The 19,612-nt window shown below is 35.8% G+C and overlaps 1 protein-coding gene across 1 annotated transcript in view; it reads left to right on the forward strand.

Moving 5' to 3' along the window:
- The window catches only part of LOC137390585 (uncharacterized), a 64,739-nt gene extending 52,634 nt beyond the window's left edge, over positions 1 to 12,105 (forward strand). Inside the window, exons 18-19 of the mRNA XM_068076914.1 lie at positions 9,455 to 9,561; positions 11,437 to 12,105. Of these exons, the coding sequence (XP_067933015.1) occupies positions 9,455 to 9,561; positions 11,437 to 11,458 (129 nt within the window). The 3' untranslated portion in view covers positions 11,459 to 12,105. The remainder of the gene's footprint in view (positions 1 to 9,454; positions 9,562 to 11,436) is intronic.
- The last annotated feature ends 7,507 nt before the right edge of the window (positions 12,106 to 19,612 follow it).

Genomic DNA, 19,612 nt, shown 5'->3' on the forward strand with positions numbered 1-19,612 from the left:
GTAAAAATTTAATGTTTTATTAAGTTGGTTCCTACTGCTAGCTATCGAGGATTGCATAATTCATTACAATAGAGTACCACATCTTAGCAAGATGAAAAGCTTTGCTAATGGAAACAAGCCGGTAGTAGAACGTTTTTGTGAGCTATTAAGCAGCACTGCACCTACAAAGAGCCTGAGAGGCTATTGGAAGCCACCTGAACATCTCAAACGGCTTGTCCCTTAAGACTATACTGAATGCTAGATGACATGTAGCCTGCTTGTGAATCAAAATGTCAAAGAACTTCCCAAGCTGCAATGAATCTCAAATCTGAAGAAACTAAGATGAGAAATCATTAATAATAATCAAATGATTACTCAATCAAGAAGTAAATGCATCGATTCATTGAAAATTCTTCATAATCTCCACTTAATCACTAATCTGCAAAAACTTTCTACTGCAATCCAATGGATCAATGATGTAGATTATACTTCCACATGATTCCATATCATACATATAGGTGATAAATTATACATCAAACTGCTGTCTGCTTTTGATAAGGTGTTGGTGTACTCGTATGATCTATATACGAGGTTTGATCATGACCAACAGTTTTTGACCAACAGGCTCGTCATGATTATCAGGCAATGATATGTACTCATTCGAGGTAAGGTTAAAAAGTTTAACAATTTTTTACGGTAAGTTATAAGATATCAGTGCTAAAAATGACAGCATTACAATGACGATAAAACAGACGCATAAGAACAATAGACCTGGTTTTATTGAATGCGTGAAGTATATTTGTGAAAATATTTCGACGAATGAGGTTGCATGAAAGTGTAAACAGTGACCATCCTGTAACAACTATGTCCCATTTGAGCCGTTTTGGAAAGCGGATCCAAACTATGGCGGTCTTGTGTGGCTGCGATTAACTGTTCGTTTTTGAGCTTTTAAGAGCTTGTAATCACATTCCCATATATTTTGCACCTACAACACAACAGAGTAAAACATGGTGAATCTTATGATACCAAATACCTGTAATGTGAATTTTGTTGCAAGTCAACCTTTAACCATTAAAGAAATACTTGGAGAGACTGAACTTGGGTTTGAACTGTTCAAAGGGTTTTAAGTGACGATTTGAACATGAAAAGAGTCACAACAAAGTTGGTGCCACGTCTGCTAACTGATGACCAAAACGAGCTCAGGATGCATGCTTGCAATGATTTTAAGGAAGCAGTAAGGAATAATAAAAACTTCCTTTCGAAGGTAATAACTGGGGATGAGTCTTGGGTGTATGGTTACGACACCCAAGACTAATCAGAAACTAAATTTCAAAGTAGCCAGTGGAAGTCTCCAGGCTCCCCAAGACCAAAAAAGGCAAAGATGTCTCGGTCAGGTGTTAAGACTAAGCTGATCATGTTTTTCGATATTCATGGAGTAGTACTTCATGAGTACTTACCACAAGGTACTATTGTGAATCAGTATGTTTATATTGCGAGTTTGAGACGTCTTAGAGAAAGAGTTAGGCGCAAAAGACCTGAATTGTGGCGCACAAGTTCATGAGTGCTGCACCATGGTAACACACCTGCCCACACTGTATTTTCTGTGAAGCAGTATTGCGCTAAAAACAATATGGTTGTTTTATCGCATCCTCCATATTCACCAGATCTGGCTCCATGTGACTTCTGGCTATTTTCTAACCTAAAACTTTCTATGAAAGTAACCAGATTTAACAGTATAAAGTTGATTCGATGTGCAACAACGAGAGAGCTAAACAGCATCGACACTGATGGTTTTCAGCACTGCATGGCATCATGGCAGAAGAGGCGGGACAAGTGTATCGGTAGCCAAGGGGAGTACTTTGAAGGGGACTAACTAGATAAGAAAATTAAAGCAACACACTTTGAGTTATACCTATAGCTCCATTCCTGAAACTTGTGGATCAGACCTCATATCTGCAACTAAAGATGTTTCATGAACCCTGTTGCAGTCTCATAATCTGTCAAGTTTCTTTGGCCATCCAGTAAAACCTCACACATTTGGAAAAACCTCTCCCAGACACAAGTTTCACAATTCTGTTTGAAATGCATCTGCCAATGAGTTGTTTGAGCAGCGTTGAATGGATTGCGTAACAATATACCCCAGTGTATTTATCATGGCTGAGTTGTACTATTCAGATCTTCACAAAGTATATGCTACGAGTGTAACATAAAAAACCGCACATGGAAAATTATTTGTTACACAGTAAATACCTTTAATTGAAAGCCTCAAGAGCAAACAGCAGATGTTGGTAAGTGAATGGTAGTTTAAGGTAACACGTGAAATTGATGGTCATACAATTAAGATAGTTGCATGATATTTAAACATTGTCTAGATGCAGCTCACTACATGTCTACTAGATGGCTACTCACTGTATTTGCAACTTACCCATGACTAATGATCGCAGCTGTCTGCATAAGATAAAGACTCAACACTCTTGGTACCCCTTTATTTTTTATGCTGCTTCACCATTTATTCCATTATTATTTTTATTGATGCTTTTATTCATAACAAACGATCATCATGGCACCAAGTTAACCCTAAATTGTATCTACAACAAACCTTTGGCTCATGTTGTTTGGCTCACAATGTTAAGCAGGACATGCTAGTTGTTTTGCTTATAGAACAATTTTCAAATGTCAGTAATATGGTTGATCTTCCCATTGTCACAGCTATCTTTACCCATTGTCTTTATCTTGCAAGTATCATATCCATTTGGTGGTCCTTGTATCTTGTTACCTGCGTGTATCAATAAAATATACATATACAATCAATAAAAAGGTTAATGTGTTGTTATAAAACTTACTATCATATCTGAATAACACAGGCAAAATAAACATAATATATCTTTCTTCAATCAAGTACCAGACATTAGACAGCACATTTCATAGTGAAAAGGGTTCTCGACAGATGCCATTTAACTCTATACAGCCTATACAATATCGTTAGCTCAACTTACTGATTTCAATTTCGGTAGAAACAGCTTGCGTAAGTACTATGCGAAAGTAGTCCTTTCTACAAGAATGGTAGAACTAGACTTCCTTCGCCATAAAGCTCCTTGCTGTAGTGATATCACAATTGAATCATTCCCCAACTGAGCTGCTTTAAGTGGCCTAATTCTAGTGATTATACTCAATTATACAGTTGACTACACAGTACATACGAAATACATGGTTGCGGCAGTTGAATGATTTGGTAAAATAATGCAGAATATTCAATAAAATAATACATATACCTTTTGATTTATTAATCATTTGATTGTTCATTGAAAAGGATGGAGTAAATGGGTTTGCTATTTTCTCACCTTGGTTTTTTCAGGTGGTGTGCGATTCCTTGCAGCGTGACAAGCACTTCGATTTATATATTTGGCTCACTAGCAAACCTCATTCAGAATTCTGTATTTGGATGTCAATAATGCAAGTTGTTGCGATGATTTTAAATGGTTTGCAACGAACCTTGCAGACTCTTTGTTCATAGTGCTCAACAGCTCACAAAAACGTCTGATTACCAGCTTTCTTCCATTAGTAAAACATATTAGTTTATTGACATGTGATATTCAAATGTAATAAATTGTGCAATCATGATATCTAGCTGTGAGAATCAATTTAGGTAGAAATATGGCCAAATATAAATTATTCACTGCTACTAGCGTTAACACAGCCTCTAACTGACCGATGCCGGAAACAAACTAAAGACCTAATTGCTATCGGTACATGCAAATATTCAACGTGTTAAAAATTATCTAGATTTGGATTACAGTTATGATTGGCTGATTTGACGAATCTCATGGCGTAAGAAAATATAATTTTTTGTATTTCTACTCATCATTTAATAGCTAATTATTCTCAGCTTATCAACTCAAAGGTACCGAGTTAATAATTACTGAGCAAACAAATGTTAAAAAGGGTAAGTTACTTGAACACTTGTTCATCAATCTAAGCTAGTTATTTGCTAGATATTAAGCTAGATTAATTTGGATGATGTTAATTTCACATTTAACAACGTTTATTTGCTAGCAAGACTTCCCTGCACATGCGTATCATGCACATAATAGTTATATATTATGGTCTCAAACAGGGAAATAAAATATAATCTGAATGTAAGCGCTACAGCCACCATAGACCTCATTCTCGACAAAAGATGTTTTGAATTGCTTGGCTTCCTATATGCTGAAATAACTTCTCCAGTGTTTGTCTTGAATTTATTCTGTCATTTCTCCTGCTAACAGGAAGAGACCATTGGAAGAAAATTATTCGATATTACATAGATTAGACTTTAGCAAAACATGGTTGGAGATATATATATGTATAAAAAAAAAGATTGTTGTGTAGTTAGCAAGGATATTAAATGAAGTTAAATAAATTAAATCTATCACACCCAAAACAGTGAACATTATGGATATTGGACACATTAGCAATTACTGTAAATCTTTGTGTATAAACCGCACTTGTGAGCCTAGAATTCTGTTGAAAAGATTGATGTGCAGCTTATGCAAGCAGTCTAAAGTAATAGCTGTAGACTTCTCACAACACTCTGGGTTAAGGTACCTTTTAGAATGCACAAATCCTGAAAATAATTTATTCAACAAAAAGACGCCAGAAAATATCCAGTACTTTTACTGATGTAATAAGGTCATGAGTCGTGATCACTGTCATTTGACATCTCCAGCACTTGATTCCATTCTGTTGGGTTGCTTTTCAGTGGTGCCAAAAACTGCAGCAGTATTTCGTTTCGTAGTTTCATAACTTGCATTCACAACTCTAAGTTTTAACAATGGCGTCGTATTTTGTCCTTCGCGATGACATGTGTTACAAAATGTGTTCACCGATTTGGTACTTCTGTAATGTGCGACCCCCCCCCCCCCCTACCAATGTGCACTCACCAACAAAGGTGAGACACTCATTAGTTCATTGCCACCTTGTCAGTCAATGTTTGCATGTGCCAACAGACAGACAGTGGACTTGGCCAATAACTTTGTTAGGTTTAAACCATAACTGTCACGTACAACTTTTATCGTAGAGCTAGGTATATAAACTATTTAAAATTGCTCATAGCTTGTTACATGATGTTTAAATAGGCTGAATGCCTAGAAAAATAAGCTCAAAAAAGCGCGATAATAACGCTAGCAGCTTGTGATAAAATCGCGTTTTTTGAGCTCATTTTTCTCGGCGTTCAGCCTATTTAAACATCATGTAACAAGCTACGAGCAATTTTAAATAGTTCATCTACCTTTCATAAAAGACTGAGATTATTTTGCAAGCTGGGTTTAGATAATAATGGGTTTTAAGACACCCATCTCTATTATTCTAAATCGGACTAAATATCCCTAACTTCCGTTCCTGAAAAAGCTAGGTTTCGTCACATATTTATGGGCGGAGCTTGTTGTGCCGATTGTGTTGTTTTCGAGACTGATATGACTTTGAAGGTTAGTGGACCAATCTTTATTTTGAATACAAAATCAGAATTAGTGTGTCTGATTTACCTAGAAAATACGATAAAAGTTGTACGTGACAGTTATGGTTTAAATAGATTAAATTGCCAGTAAGTATGTTAAATGAGTTGAAAAACAGCAAGTGTGGCTTATACACTTTATAACTTAATAAACAGACTTCAAAACAAAATTTTGGATGCGGTCTATACATGGGGGCTTATACATGAGGGTTTACGGTATGTACTGCTGCCACTACAATCACTACTAATCACTCTGTCTATTGACCATTTTAAAACGCCTTTCACTATCAACTCATTGACATGTATGTTACAATTGGAAGACATAGTTTTCTATTAATGCAGTCAATTTATGTGTGTTATATCCATATATAGGTATATATATATATATATATATATATATATATATACCTTTCATATATATATATACCTTTATATATATATATATATATATATATATACCTAGTCGGGATTGTAAAATTCGGAGTTATCTACACTAGCAGAAAGAGAAAATTCTCACAATTATTTTGCGAAAAATTTTTTGATTTTAGCTTGATTACAGCAGATATTATGGTCAATAAACTGAATGCACGTTTACCATTAGTGCGAAAACATAGTACTGAGGAAACTGGTGTTAAAGTTTGAGAAACGAAAACCAATGCATAATTTTGTTTACATTTCAAAATGTCATAGCAACCAATATCAATAAGTTGTGATATTGATCTAGAATCTAGATGTCTGTATTTATATCCAGAACAATATGCTGAATTTAAAAATCTAAACAGATTTTAGCTGGTTGTCATAGAAATAGTTGTATATCTATAAGAAAATGTATTACTTAATTTTGCAGATATTAAAAGCGGCTTGGCAGTATATTTTTTTGGCAGGCGATATTGGGCACAGCCGTAGTATCATCAACAAAATCTTTGAAAAAATAATAACGGTAACATATTGCACACCATCGGTCACTATATACTTTGATCTTGTAAATTCGAATAATTATTCTTATAATTAAATCTTATAAAATCGAATAATTATTCTTATAATTAACTATTGTAATAATCTTATAAGAATTGTCTCACGACCACACGAGCGGAGCGGAAGTGTGGGAGTTTTTATGATAAATGCATGTGCACACAACTTACGAAAATTATTCATCAACAATGAGACGAACCCTCGTCAAGAAATTTCATCAAAAAATTTAAGCATCGGAATTTAAAGTCGTTAAAGTATAATAACGATACAAAACACATTTAAACCTATTTAAATATGTTACCAAGTCTTTGTAAACCTACGATAATATCTTAAAACTTACCCATCTGTTCGGATTATACACAAATAGACAGATTAATTTGAACGAAAATTGCCACAGAAAGCTTGAAAAGCTCGGTTTAATAAAAGTTAAGACCGAAAATTGGAACGCCAATAAAGCCGTGCGACCGATTGTAGAACTATTTAGTAGTGCGTATTTCACGAGAAAACCGTGCTCATTTCACCAGTCTATGGTGTTGTTTGCTTGTAATCGAATTTATTCGAAGGTTTTTGTAATAAACGTAGACCGTTTGAGGCGTAGACCGATTTACATGTACGAAATTGTGGTACACCGTTTATCAGCCTATGTTTTTTGTCCAATCACCGAAGGTTTCATTATTTAAAACGTTAGCCGAAATTCTTCACAACTTATGTACAAGCTAGGGCCGAACTACAACGCCCCTTCATGACGAGAACATTTTTTATTTTGCTACAGTTTTATACGCGTGGATGCTCCTACACGCTTTCTGTTAAAGATCGCTTATCAAAACCATTCTACATTCAACGCAACCAACTTTCAAACTGTGTATAGTACACAGTAGCTTGCCATTTTACTTCTAATTTTGCATTTCAGAGTTATAATAAACATATTTCTTTATTGTTGTTGAATTACATACATTACAGTAATTTAGGCCTACAGCTTTATAACAGTTTTTATTTTGCTGCAGTTTGCAGAAATCTTCGAGACGCGTGAACGCTCATAGGTTTTCTATTATTGCTGTATTACTATATTAACAATATTGGTTATTTTAATAATATCAGTGCATTTTACTTATAATATTGGCCAACATTGCATTTCTCCTATTGCAAGGGAGAGATATAAACGTGTAATATTTTCCTTTCATTGTTGTTGTTTGCCATGACCAAACACTTTTTAAATAAATTTTCTAAAAACCTATATAAATACCACAACTTCTCGATATTGCTACCTATGACGTTTTGCAATGTAAACAAAATTGTGTATTGGTTTTCTATTATTACTATATTAATAAAATTGATTATTCTAAGAATATCAGTGCATTTTGCTTCTAATATTGGCCAATATTGCATTTCTCCTATTGCAGGGGGAAAATATAAACATCTTTTCCATTCATTATTGCTTATTGTTGTATATAATAACACCCACACCCACACCCAGTACATTACAGCTACCATTGCAGTTATCCTATTGCACTGCAGAGCCATTTGATTGCTAATATTGCATTTCTCAACCATCAGTACCCTTTATTTTTTTGCCAATATCTCTGGCCATCTCTTTGGTCGTGGGCTGTATGACAGTGGAATTTCTAGTTTAGGAATATATCATCGTCATTCCCTTTACTTTCAATGCTTTTGAAATCGGTTGGAATACTGAAGTACTCATTATAAGTTTCCAAAATGTCAGAGTTATCTTTAAAATCGGCAAAAAAGAAACGATTACTTTTATCGTACGCCATTTTTCAGTACTTCCTGTTTAGCATAGCAATAGTTTTAAGGTTTTTTTCCCCGAGGATTTAAGACTTCTATTGGCTAAACCGACTTCAGATTCAGAAAGATCACTCTTTGATTGGTCCAGATTCACGTGTTACAAAAGTCGTTACCAATATTATGTATTCAGTTAGTGTAACTTCAAAGTCGGATAACTCAACTTCGTGATTTGCAACTTAACCATGGTTTCCGTGATCGCGATCCATATAACAAATTTAATTGCAATTGTGTATTGATACGTCACCTACAGATATGACCTTTTACTTTAGTGAATGAACAAGGTAAATACAAAGGCTATTATCAGTACTACCGTTGTAAACTGAATATGACAGAAGCTAGCATTCACTTCATCGTTCTAGGCACTTGCTATTTCAATAGAGAGTGTTAGAGAGTGGGATTGTTACATGTATGTGTAGCGCAAAGTGTCATAATTGTTTACTTGTCATATTCACTATGTTTCCATGATGCGCAGTGCTTCGGAGTTGCGCTATCTCCGAATCATGGAAACGGCGTCTTCGCACTGAAATCACTGCGCACTGATCAGTGCGAAGCCAGTGCAAATTCGCAGCAAGGAAACAGCGACTGCGCAGTGGCTGCGCATAGCTCTTATGCCGTGGAGACGGATTTTTCGATGGCCATAAACTAGTACAAAGGTTGTCCTGCTAATCTTGTTTTTTCACTATTCTTCCGATCTTCTTTCACATAAATTTAATTATGGTCTGCATTCACGAGGATGATGAGGTGATTACTTTCCTGGACTTTGTTATCGATGCCAACACTTCGAAAAATAGGTGGCAAGTCCTAAATTAACGTTTAAATAATATATTACTTAAAAAATACTTATTAAAAATATATTACTATGTAAAGAGTGTGTTAAGGTTTGTAAAACCTTGTGAATGTGTATTGTAAATAAAAGTATAATGACGACAGAATCATAAAAAAGACTGTTTATGACGTTCGGTATCCGTGATCGATTCTATTTCTCCATCAGGCATTCGATTTATACAATTTCTCTTCTCTGGCTAATTTGCGGTATTTGCTGAAAACCACTGCGCTGCATGGAAACGTACAATCCCCTTGACTTCGGAGGGGGCTGCTTCGCAGTACTGCGCACCATGGAAACATAGTGATTGTCATATGTGGTCTGTATGCGGTCTGATGAGTCAGCTATGAGCTATGTAGGAATTAAAGATATTCTGCTGGTGCATGCAGGCATCTGAGACTAGTGTGCTTGGACATCATGTAGCGGAGAAGAACTTGAATCAGCTAGCACTGGTTGACCAAGCATCCTCTGTCCACGACACTCCTGGTTCTATCATGTAAGTCGTCCTCTCTCATCACTTTACAAGTTTGCTTTTGATGACAATGGTATCAGCATTCAATTTATTACTACACGTATAATGAATACAGGGTAAAATACTTTAAAATATAAATTCACGTATAAATAGCTGGTAAGTGGTATTTACTTACATATAAGTTTATTCCTCACCAGGCAGGGACTGCCATATTCTGTGCTTTTACATATATTCTTTCATAGTTTTACGTCTATAGAATAATCTAATGGCAAAGTTGTCAATGTAGCTTTATCTACACCACTGTTAGTAAATAAGATAAGTAATAGAATATACTGCATTTCAAACATTATCAAAGATAAACAGGCTTCTCTCTGTCAGTAGCACAAAGTTGGGTATGAGGACAGGCTTGGCTTAGTTTAAGAGTTGATGAATAACCATTAATGGATGCCTTTTCAGGCAAGGTCGGACCAGGCAGTAAAATTTCTTTCAACATTTCGCTCATGAATTATTTTGATTGTTTGATTGATGAATTAAAGTTAAGATTGGATATTTTAGGAGTACAATTCGTAGGTCATTTATTTAAATGTGATTATATATCAAGATGTTATATAACTCACTCTTGAGCACAGGCATCTCATGGGAATGATTGGATGGTCTACAGCTTGAGAGAACATAGTATACCTATTATACATGTATGCTCCTCTTTTATGAAAGGATAGTCAGGAATGTGTAACAGATTTTAATGTATTAAACAGTCCGTCATTGCATGAATAGCAAACTAATAACCAATGGTGGAATACATTAGGTACTAATAACCAATGATTGGATACACTATATGCTAATAACCAATGATTGGATACACTACATGCTAATAACCAATGAATGGATACACTATATACTAATAACCAATGATTGGATACACTACATACTAATAACCAATGATTGGATACATTAGGTACTGATAGCCAATGATTGGATACACTATATGTTAATAACCAATGATTGGATACACTACATACTAATAACCAATGATAGAATGCACTACATACTAATAACCAATGATTGGATACACTGCATGCTAATAACCAATGATTGGATACACTACATACTAATAACCAATGATTGGATACATTACATACTAATAACCAATGATTGGATACACTACATACTAATAACCAATGATTGGATACACTGCATACTAATAACCAATGAATGGATACACTACATGCTAATAACTAATGATTGGATACACTACATGCTAATAGCCAATGAATGGATACACTACATACTAATAACCGATGATTGGATACACTACATACTAATAACCAATGATTGGATACACTGCATACTAATAACCAATGAATGGATACACTACATGCTAATAACCAATGATTGGATACACTACATGCTAATAGCCAATGAATAGATACACTACATGCTAATAAGCAATGATTGGATACACTACATGTTAGTAACCAATGATTGGATACACCATTTGCTCAACTTCTGGCATCTATCAAAAACTTGGCTTGTAGAGGTGATCGTAAGTCAAAGTTTGAGTGTTTGAGTAAATTGTTTTTTAATTGTCAGTAAACGTTTGACAAGAAGTTTAAGAATTATTTTAGAACGTGAATTAGAATTTATGAAGAATGTTCAGTTGTCTACCTTTAGTGAATTTGGCTGTTTTCATTTTTCGTTTATTTTAATAAATTTTTCGTATCGAGGAGCTGTTCTACTATTACTACACAGCTGATGATAAATATTGTCTCTGAACAAAGACTCGCTACTTGTAGTGATTAATATGAATGCTTTGTTGCCATTTTGTGCACTTGATACTAAATACAAAACCTTCAGTGATTGAAATATTTGTGTTCTATTTATTCCTTTACGTTGTTGTAGGAATGGCGAAGTTATGGAATAGCATGGCCAGGTTTCATTCATACCAGTACATTATCTATATAGACACATATATATTTATTAATTGTAGGCTTCATATTACGAAAAGGTTTAATCACGTACACGCATTCATCTTTTGTCAAACACAGCTTTTGTACATTGGGCATGTATCAACTGCCGTCTAGCTCCAGTTTATAGCTGAGGTGCAAACGAATGGAGTACTATTTTTGTTTTAACGTGGTCCACATGTATATTCTATATTTTTAGCATTGTTCACGCTATGTAGAGTAATGAGGCACTCCCGCTGTGATAAACAACGGGTTTTGTTTTGTCAACAAATTGCTTACTAGGTATTGCCGAAAGGGTTTGTTGCACAGGAGCTGGTATTTTTTGATACATTGCTATTAAGTTATGGCATGATGTTATTAGTTATGATGGTTGTAAGACTGTTGTTTATTGGTCATTATGGTTGTAAGACTATTGTTTATTAGTCATTATGGTTGTAAGACTATAGTTAAATTATCACTTTCTTATGGATCAGCACAGAAGTTTTAGCATACAACATTACACGTAGGCGTGTTTTACTAGCTGGTATCATGAAAATATTACTTAATTAAGCTTTCACAAAATCATACTTTTTTTCTACTTGTTCAATAAAATATAAAAGTCCAACAGATTTAGTTTAAGTTGAGAAAAGCCAGTGCTATGTCTTCTAACTTGAGTGTATTTATAAATAGTAGTAAATTGTGTGTCAAGCTGTGGCAGCACCTGTGATAGTCAACAATCAGCGTTCCTCGAGTTGAATTAATTTGTCAATCAGTTGACCCAATAATAAATTGCAATTATTTCAACATTTATCTTTTTAATCCATGTAGTGTTTCTTCACCCAATGCCAAAAATGGCTACGCCGTATTTCACTCCTAGCGTTTGTTTTTCCAACGCAGGAAATGACTATGCTGTACATTAATTCTATTAGCGCTTCCCCTATACCACGAAATTGCCACACTGTACAACTACTTCTATATTACATTGGTCTTGTTTCATAATAAATTAATTCTTTTGGCTAATACCGAATTACAAAATTACATAATTCCAAATTTATGGTGTAAATAGCAAATTGCATGCTGTCATTGCCATGTTCAGGGGATTCTACAGGAAAGGTTTTGTCCTATAACAGGAATTACTTTCTCAGAAAAAGTGTAGAATAATGTAACGCAAACAGCTCAATTCATATTTTACTTCAGTGACATGACATGATTGGCCAAGAGAGCACGCAATGTGATTGGCGTATCTAAACTATGATTCATAGCTAGCTACCTGATGTTCAGTCTACTCACTGGCCATTTTCAGAATAATCATGACTCACCCTCAATATCATAGTTGATATCAGCACATCTCATGTCAGAGTACATGGTACAATCTGAATACCAGACTTCATGTACGAGCACTGTGTATACCAAACTCAAAAGTATACAGGCTTCTAATACCACGACCTCTGGCTGAATGCAATGATGCTATAGCGTGACTCATGCCAAATCCGGCAGCGTAGACTACCAACACTATCAGCAAAATATAATTTTGTTGCGCTGAGGTATAAATTCATATTCATAGGATTATTCTTATACATCGTAAATTTGTTATTTTATGGATTTTAATTAATAAGACTACTTTGTTGTCAGTCAATTCCTGGATGTCAGCTGAAGACATAATCTGAAGACATGTATTATACTTCAAAAATATACAAAAAAATTATTCTAGGAACTTTTGTTCTTTCCAGATTATAAATGAACTAGCTACTACTACTTACATATAAAACATTTGTTTATGCAAATGATTAACTTTCTCGGTTGTTAGCTGGTCATGTTTCAATCAAGGAAGTCTATTTATATTTACCAATAAAAGCAATTTCTTTTCATGCATCAGGCTGAAATCAATCGAGCGGAACTTTTACTAAAACAAGTTTCTTATAAGTTGGACTTGTAAGCTTTGCCTATCTATTTACTTCTATACTCAGCGGCCCAAGCACTGTTGAGCCCCATAGGACAACCAAAACTCACTAAAAATTTCTATATAGCTTTTTAATACCTAGCAGAAATGGTGTGCAGTTCATGAATGTTTGCACACAAATTTATTGCGTGCGCTGCCGCAGAGTAATACATGTATCAGTACAAATCTTGTCAGTAAGTGTAGCTGTTGTAGATTGGCTGCATTTCTATTGCTGCTTAGCCTAACCGCACACCTGTTCAAGCATGCTGCAATACAAAGCTGTTGGTTATCTCCATCAGGTACTTTGGAGAACTGCAGACTCTACTCCTATCCGTTTTATTTTCTAAGGGACTCAAGTTACATAATTTGGAGGTGTCTGGCCTTTTAAAGAAAAGGGAGTATATATACAACTAGCTGAATGCCCTGCGTTGCCCGGGTAATAAAAAACAGCTTTTAAATATTGCATTACCTACTTCATTACATTTACACTTGTCAGGGTTTGAAACGATAGATGACCAATAAGTCTAAAAAATAATAAATTGTTGGATCATGTAATACCACAGTTGCTGCAAAACATTGCAGTTAGCACTCCGATACATCAACAAGCAAACATAAAAATCTAGGCAATTGCTATGCTGCTGGAAATGTAAAGCATGGGAGTTGTCCAACCAATGCGATGTGATGTGAATATATGAGACATCAGTTGGATTGGGAGTTGTCTTAATATTATAAGGAAAAACATAGAATTCCAACTAAATCTTGATTATTATTGATCATCACCATTTAATATGAAAGAGACTAACTGGCTACAGCAAATGCTAACAGATATTTAGTTAAGCCAACAACTCTACAGAGTGTCAAGTGCAAGGAGAGGTATATTACCAATATTACAGGAGCCAGTTAGATTTATGACTTGTTGAAACATTACGACTTATTACAGTTGGCATACGCCAGATCAGCAACCAGCCATCAGCCAGACAAATATTTATGACACTTTATTTAGTATATTTAAATATAGCTTATAACATCATTTTATTCTAGACAATGTTGTATTGTATAGCAGTTGAAAAATATAGCATAATTATTCACGAACTCAAATATTGTATTTTACGCGAAAATGTTGACAAAATGGCTGTGAGAAGAATGATATGAAATGAAAATATGTTTGCTTCATGTAAGTTGGCTAGCTAGTAGTGTCTTAGGATAAGGTTTACTGCAAAATCAACTTCACAATGCTACTAATAGTTTTTGAGTTATAGCCAGGTTGGTACCATTTGTTACCAGACTTGGAATATAATTTTTTCACTTTTCATAAAATTCCAACATCAGCAAGGAATGTTAGCTCACTGCAGGATTCCTAAAATAGATATTACGCAAAGAATAATACAAGAATCGTAAGTAAAACACAACCAACCAATGCCACTTGGCAATGACTAAAGGACAAGTATAGAAGAGGAGCAAATCAGTGAGACGAGCGCAGAGGGGAGCGAGGCAAGTGCAGAGGTGAACTAGGGAGGCAAGTTCGAGAGGGTGCGAGCTAGAGAGCGAGGCGAGCTAGAGAGCGAGGCGAGCTAGAGAGCGAGGCGAGCTAGAGAGCGAGGCGAGCTAGAGAGCGAGGCGAGCTAGGGAGCGAGGCGAGCTAGGGAGCGAGGCGAGCTAGGGAGCTAGGGAGCGAGGCGAGCTAAGAAGGGAGCGAGGCAAGCGCAGAGAGAGGCGCCAAGACAGGGGAAGGCTGACAGAAGCTCAAGATAGCCAAGGAGCCGGCAGCAAACAGCTAGCCGAGGATCGACTCATCTAGATGGAGATCCACAGCAAATACGATTCACCCAAAGAGGTGGCAAGCCAGGAAGCCATAAAGTCCTGAGAGAAGAAAGTTTATTCAGCGCCCCGCTAACAAAAAGAGCTATCACTACAAACCTAGCAGGCACCTAATCATTGAACCTAGAAAGGCCACAACAAATAGAGCCAAGAACACAGGCATATTGTTATTTTTCTTGGGCTAGTGAGTATCGACAGAATAATTGTAATTTCGACCTTTTGAAAAAAAATGGAGTTCACAGACGCTTGGAAAGAAGCCACTAGTGTGTTAATGTCAATTATAAGATGAATACCTGCAGACAGTTGTAGACCTCACAATCTTAACGCTACTTGTTGGGAGCATTGATACTTGGGCTTACATATTATTGTCATCAGTACGATACTGTCAAAACACAATTTCAAGGAAAATTATAGTAGTGCCCATCTCCAATGATTGACTTTTTGACTGAATTTTTCTTTATATCAACTGTCCGATTTTTGTGAGGCAGAAGTGCCACTTTGTCTGCGGTCAAAATTTGTCAAATTTGTGAGAAATTTAGCTCAAGGTCCAGAGGCTAACATAAGGCTAAAATAAGAATAATGAAAACTACTACATTTTGATAGACTATGTAAGATGAACTTGTAGACCAGTCAGTGCTTTATGGGGGAGGAGGGAGTGTGATGCGCAAGAATGGATGCTCGGATACTTGACCATTTACTTATGCTAAACATATCATATTGTATTGGCTTGCCAGTTAAGGCTGGTTCACACTAGAGATGCCCCGATTCTAAATTCACCATCCGGTCCAGATACCGATCTGATATACCAATTCTTATTGAAAAATAATCCGATTCAGATCTTCTGTGTTGCATAGATAATTGTTGACTCTATTATACAAATATAATGCAAAAAATATAAATAGTAATGTATTTATTTGTTTGTATTTATGGAAAAAAAATATATATATTCACATACTGACATACCGCCCTTGTAGTAACAAAACAGTCCATGCTTCCTATAATTTGTAAATAATAATAGTAATTACTGTTAGTGGTATAGCTCTCTCTGTGATAATGAAGTCTCTCGTCTATTGCTGAACGAACTGCTGCGCCTGTACAAGTTTAGAGCAAATCAATGTTTCTTTTAATTACCGTTAGTAATTCAATTCTCTCAGTGAGAAGTCTTTCTATTAGGGCCTACTATTAATGTAGCCAGTTGTACTGAAGTGGGACTCACTTGCCACAGAGGATGGAGGACAGGCTAAATACCGATAAGCCACTGGGATTATTTTGTCCGATACAAACGATACGTTGTATCATTAGGATTAAGAGAGAAATAATAACTTTATGCATCGACTGCTTAAATTACTTCCCTAATGTTAGTACCTAAAAATATTACACTGCATTCTTGTTTCCCATTGTTGTTTTCTTGTTCATGATTGGCTGCAATAAATCCTATCGCTGTAGTTGGAAAATACCACACTTTGTGATTACGTTCTGACTAAAGCAAAAAGGTTCTCAGCTGTGCTGATGTTGATCAGGCTATAAACGTGAAATAAATTGTGTGGCAGGCCCTGAATTAGGTAAATTAAGGAATTCATTAGGTAAAAGTAAGGAACTTGCAGCTGATGATTTTTATTTGTGTAGCAGTCTAAAATACGGTTTTCTGCTAAATATTTGATCTGTAAAAAGTATCTGAAGTTTCAAATGTTTTAAGAAAGATCGGCCGATACCGATTCAAATACTTAACACCCATATCAGCACCGATATCGATACCACAATCGGGGCGACTCTAGTTCACACTATGTCGCCATATCTCGGAGTTGATGCCACAATACTTCGGTGATTGCCGATGATATCAGAGTTCATACTATCCCAAACCCATGTTTGCATCAGCAAATACTCCGTGACGTGGTGTTCTCATCTTTTTTTTTTAATTTTCGCGAAGAAACCTCTTTTTTTGCATGTTTGAATCAAATACTAGTCTCGCAGCAACTATCATAAACGGCAATAAATAGATAACGCTATCGTAGAACTTTAGTAGGTAAATCGCAGTAGCAGTACCCATGCAAGTTCTCAATCGGACATGAATGAAATCGGACATCATTCTTCCACCTCCTGGTAAATTCACAAATCGTGACATTCATAGCCGCAAACGCTGGCGCATAATGCAACATCTCGCTAAAGGTGAAAACACACTAGGCGATATTTAGAGCAATATCGCGCTGCGTAGCGCTAATCTGCAATAGAATTCACTCAGCGTGCTCATGCAGAGCGATAACACTAGACTTTCTCTACAGAACTTTATCGCTAGCAAGATGCATTTCGATTGGTTGGTTTATACCAGAATGCAATTTTATGGCGGGCAATTATTTCTTATCTATGTTCACCAACGTACAGCAGCGACAATTGGTTATTTTGTTACGATTGAAACATCTTCAGAACGAACACTGAATTGTTCATAAATTTAATAATAGCACTCCCAGTCCTGTGCACCATAACAAACAAAATTTACAAAAAATCCGAGTTGAAAACCAACATTTGGAGTCAATCGTTGCACAGGTTGACCATCTTGAGAACGGTAAGTATTTAATTTATTAAGTATAAAAAACTACTACAAAATAAAACATGTATACAAATCGTAAAAAATATTACAGGTTAAAATACGATAATCGTTTTTTCTTATGTCTTCTTGTAGTGTAGGCAGTGTACAATCCGTGAAAGTGAGATAGGTTATAACAAATGCGTAAGTTGTTTACGTTGTCGCCAAGACGGCGCCATATTGACTAACCTAGATTTATTAACAATTCCGAAGAAACTAACGATACAGAATTTTATTGGCAGTTTGTGGGCGTGCCCATTATATCATTTGCTAGCAAATCGCTCAAGTGTGTTTATGCACACGCCAGCGATATCTCCGCCCTCTTCATGACGCTCGCGATAAAATCGCCTAGTGTGTTTGGACCTTAAAGGTTGACTTGCAACAAAATTCACATTACAGTTATTTGGTATCAAAAGATTCACCATGTCTTACTCCGTTGTGTTGTAAGTGCCAAATATGTGGAAATGTGATTACAAGCTCTTAAAAGCTCAAAAACGAAAAGCCGCTGTAGATTGGAATCTCTTCATTTCGATGACGTAGCCACGAAATTTGGTTATCGTCTTGTCACGCATGTTCTCACGTGAATTGAAAGGCCAATATATATACAAAGCTCAATATAAAACTTATCGTAGTACTAGTTTATGACAAACACTTCGGGTTTTACCGAAGATCCGTATCAAATATAGATGCTCGCTACTTTACAGTTTTGTTTCGGCCTGGTCTAATCGGCAAGTCGTAATCTGATCATGTGACCCAATACTTCGCAAGTAATTTCTGCAGCACTTTTCAATTATCACAGGTGACCAACAGGCTCGTCATGATTATCAGACAATAGTAGTATGTAGAGAGCAGATCTACACAAAAAAGTGACGGATCCAGCGGGGGGATAGAAAAAGGGGGTTGCGAATTAAATTGGCTAGGGGTGTAGATTGAATTGCGTGGAGTTGAATGAGATGTTGGGGTTTGGGGGGAAATTGTGGTGTAGAGTAGGGGGTTGAATTCGAGGGGGTATGGATCCGCTCCCGGCGTAATCGGCGGATTATCTGTGGATGAGTCATCCGATTAGTGGGGGATGAGTCATCCGATTAAACGTGGATTATCGCGGGATTAGTCGGGGGAATCGTTGCGGATTAGTCGGCCGAATCGTCGCAGATTATCGGTGGATTAGTGGGAGGTGAATATCTGGGACATCGAGGGCTGGTTGGTTTTCCGGAGTGGATCTCGCGGATTATCGAGGAGAGCGAGAGATTACCGGATGAGTGAGGGGGTTAATATCTGGGACACCGAGGGGTTGATTTTCTGGAGATTGTTATATATTTGAAACATTGAATATATATGAGAAAGTGTTTATGTACAAAGTTATTTTTTTTGAAGATTTGATGTTTTTGTAATGTTGAAGCTCTTGAATGGTTAAGAATTTTAAGGAATTTATTTTCGGTTTTTTTTTTGTATTTTTTTGTATGTAAGATTGAAATTTGTTGGAGAAATTAATATGTTGAATGAAAGATCAGTTTTATTACAAAATTATTCACTTTAAAAGATATATTTATATGTAGTATTCATTATTTCCATCATCATTTTGTTTCAATAAAAATAAAATAGTTTATGTTTAACTTGAAATATATGAAAATGTTCAAGTAGATAGGACACAATAAAGATAATATAGTATAAATGAAACATTGAATATATACATAAGAAAATGTTCATGTACAATCTTTATAACGAAGTTTGTATCGAGTTGTTTATCATTCACTCATCGTCATCGGAAATATCTATGATAGCAGATTCCTTTTT

Source organism: Watersipora subatra, chromosome 3 (genome assembly GCF_963576615.1).
Source record: "Watersipora subatra chromosome 3, tzWatSuba1.1, whole genome shotgun sequence".
Taxonomy (NCBI): Eukaryota; Metazoa; Bryozoa; class Gymnolaemata; order Cheilostomatida; family Watersiporidae; genus Watersipora; species Watersipora subatra.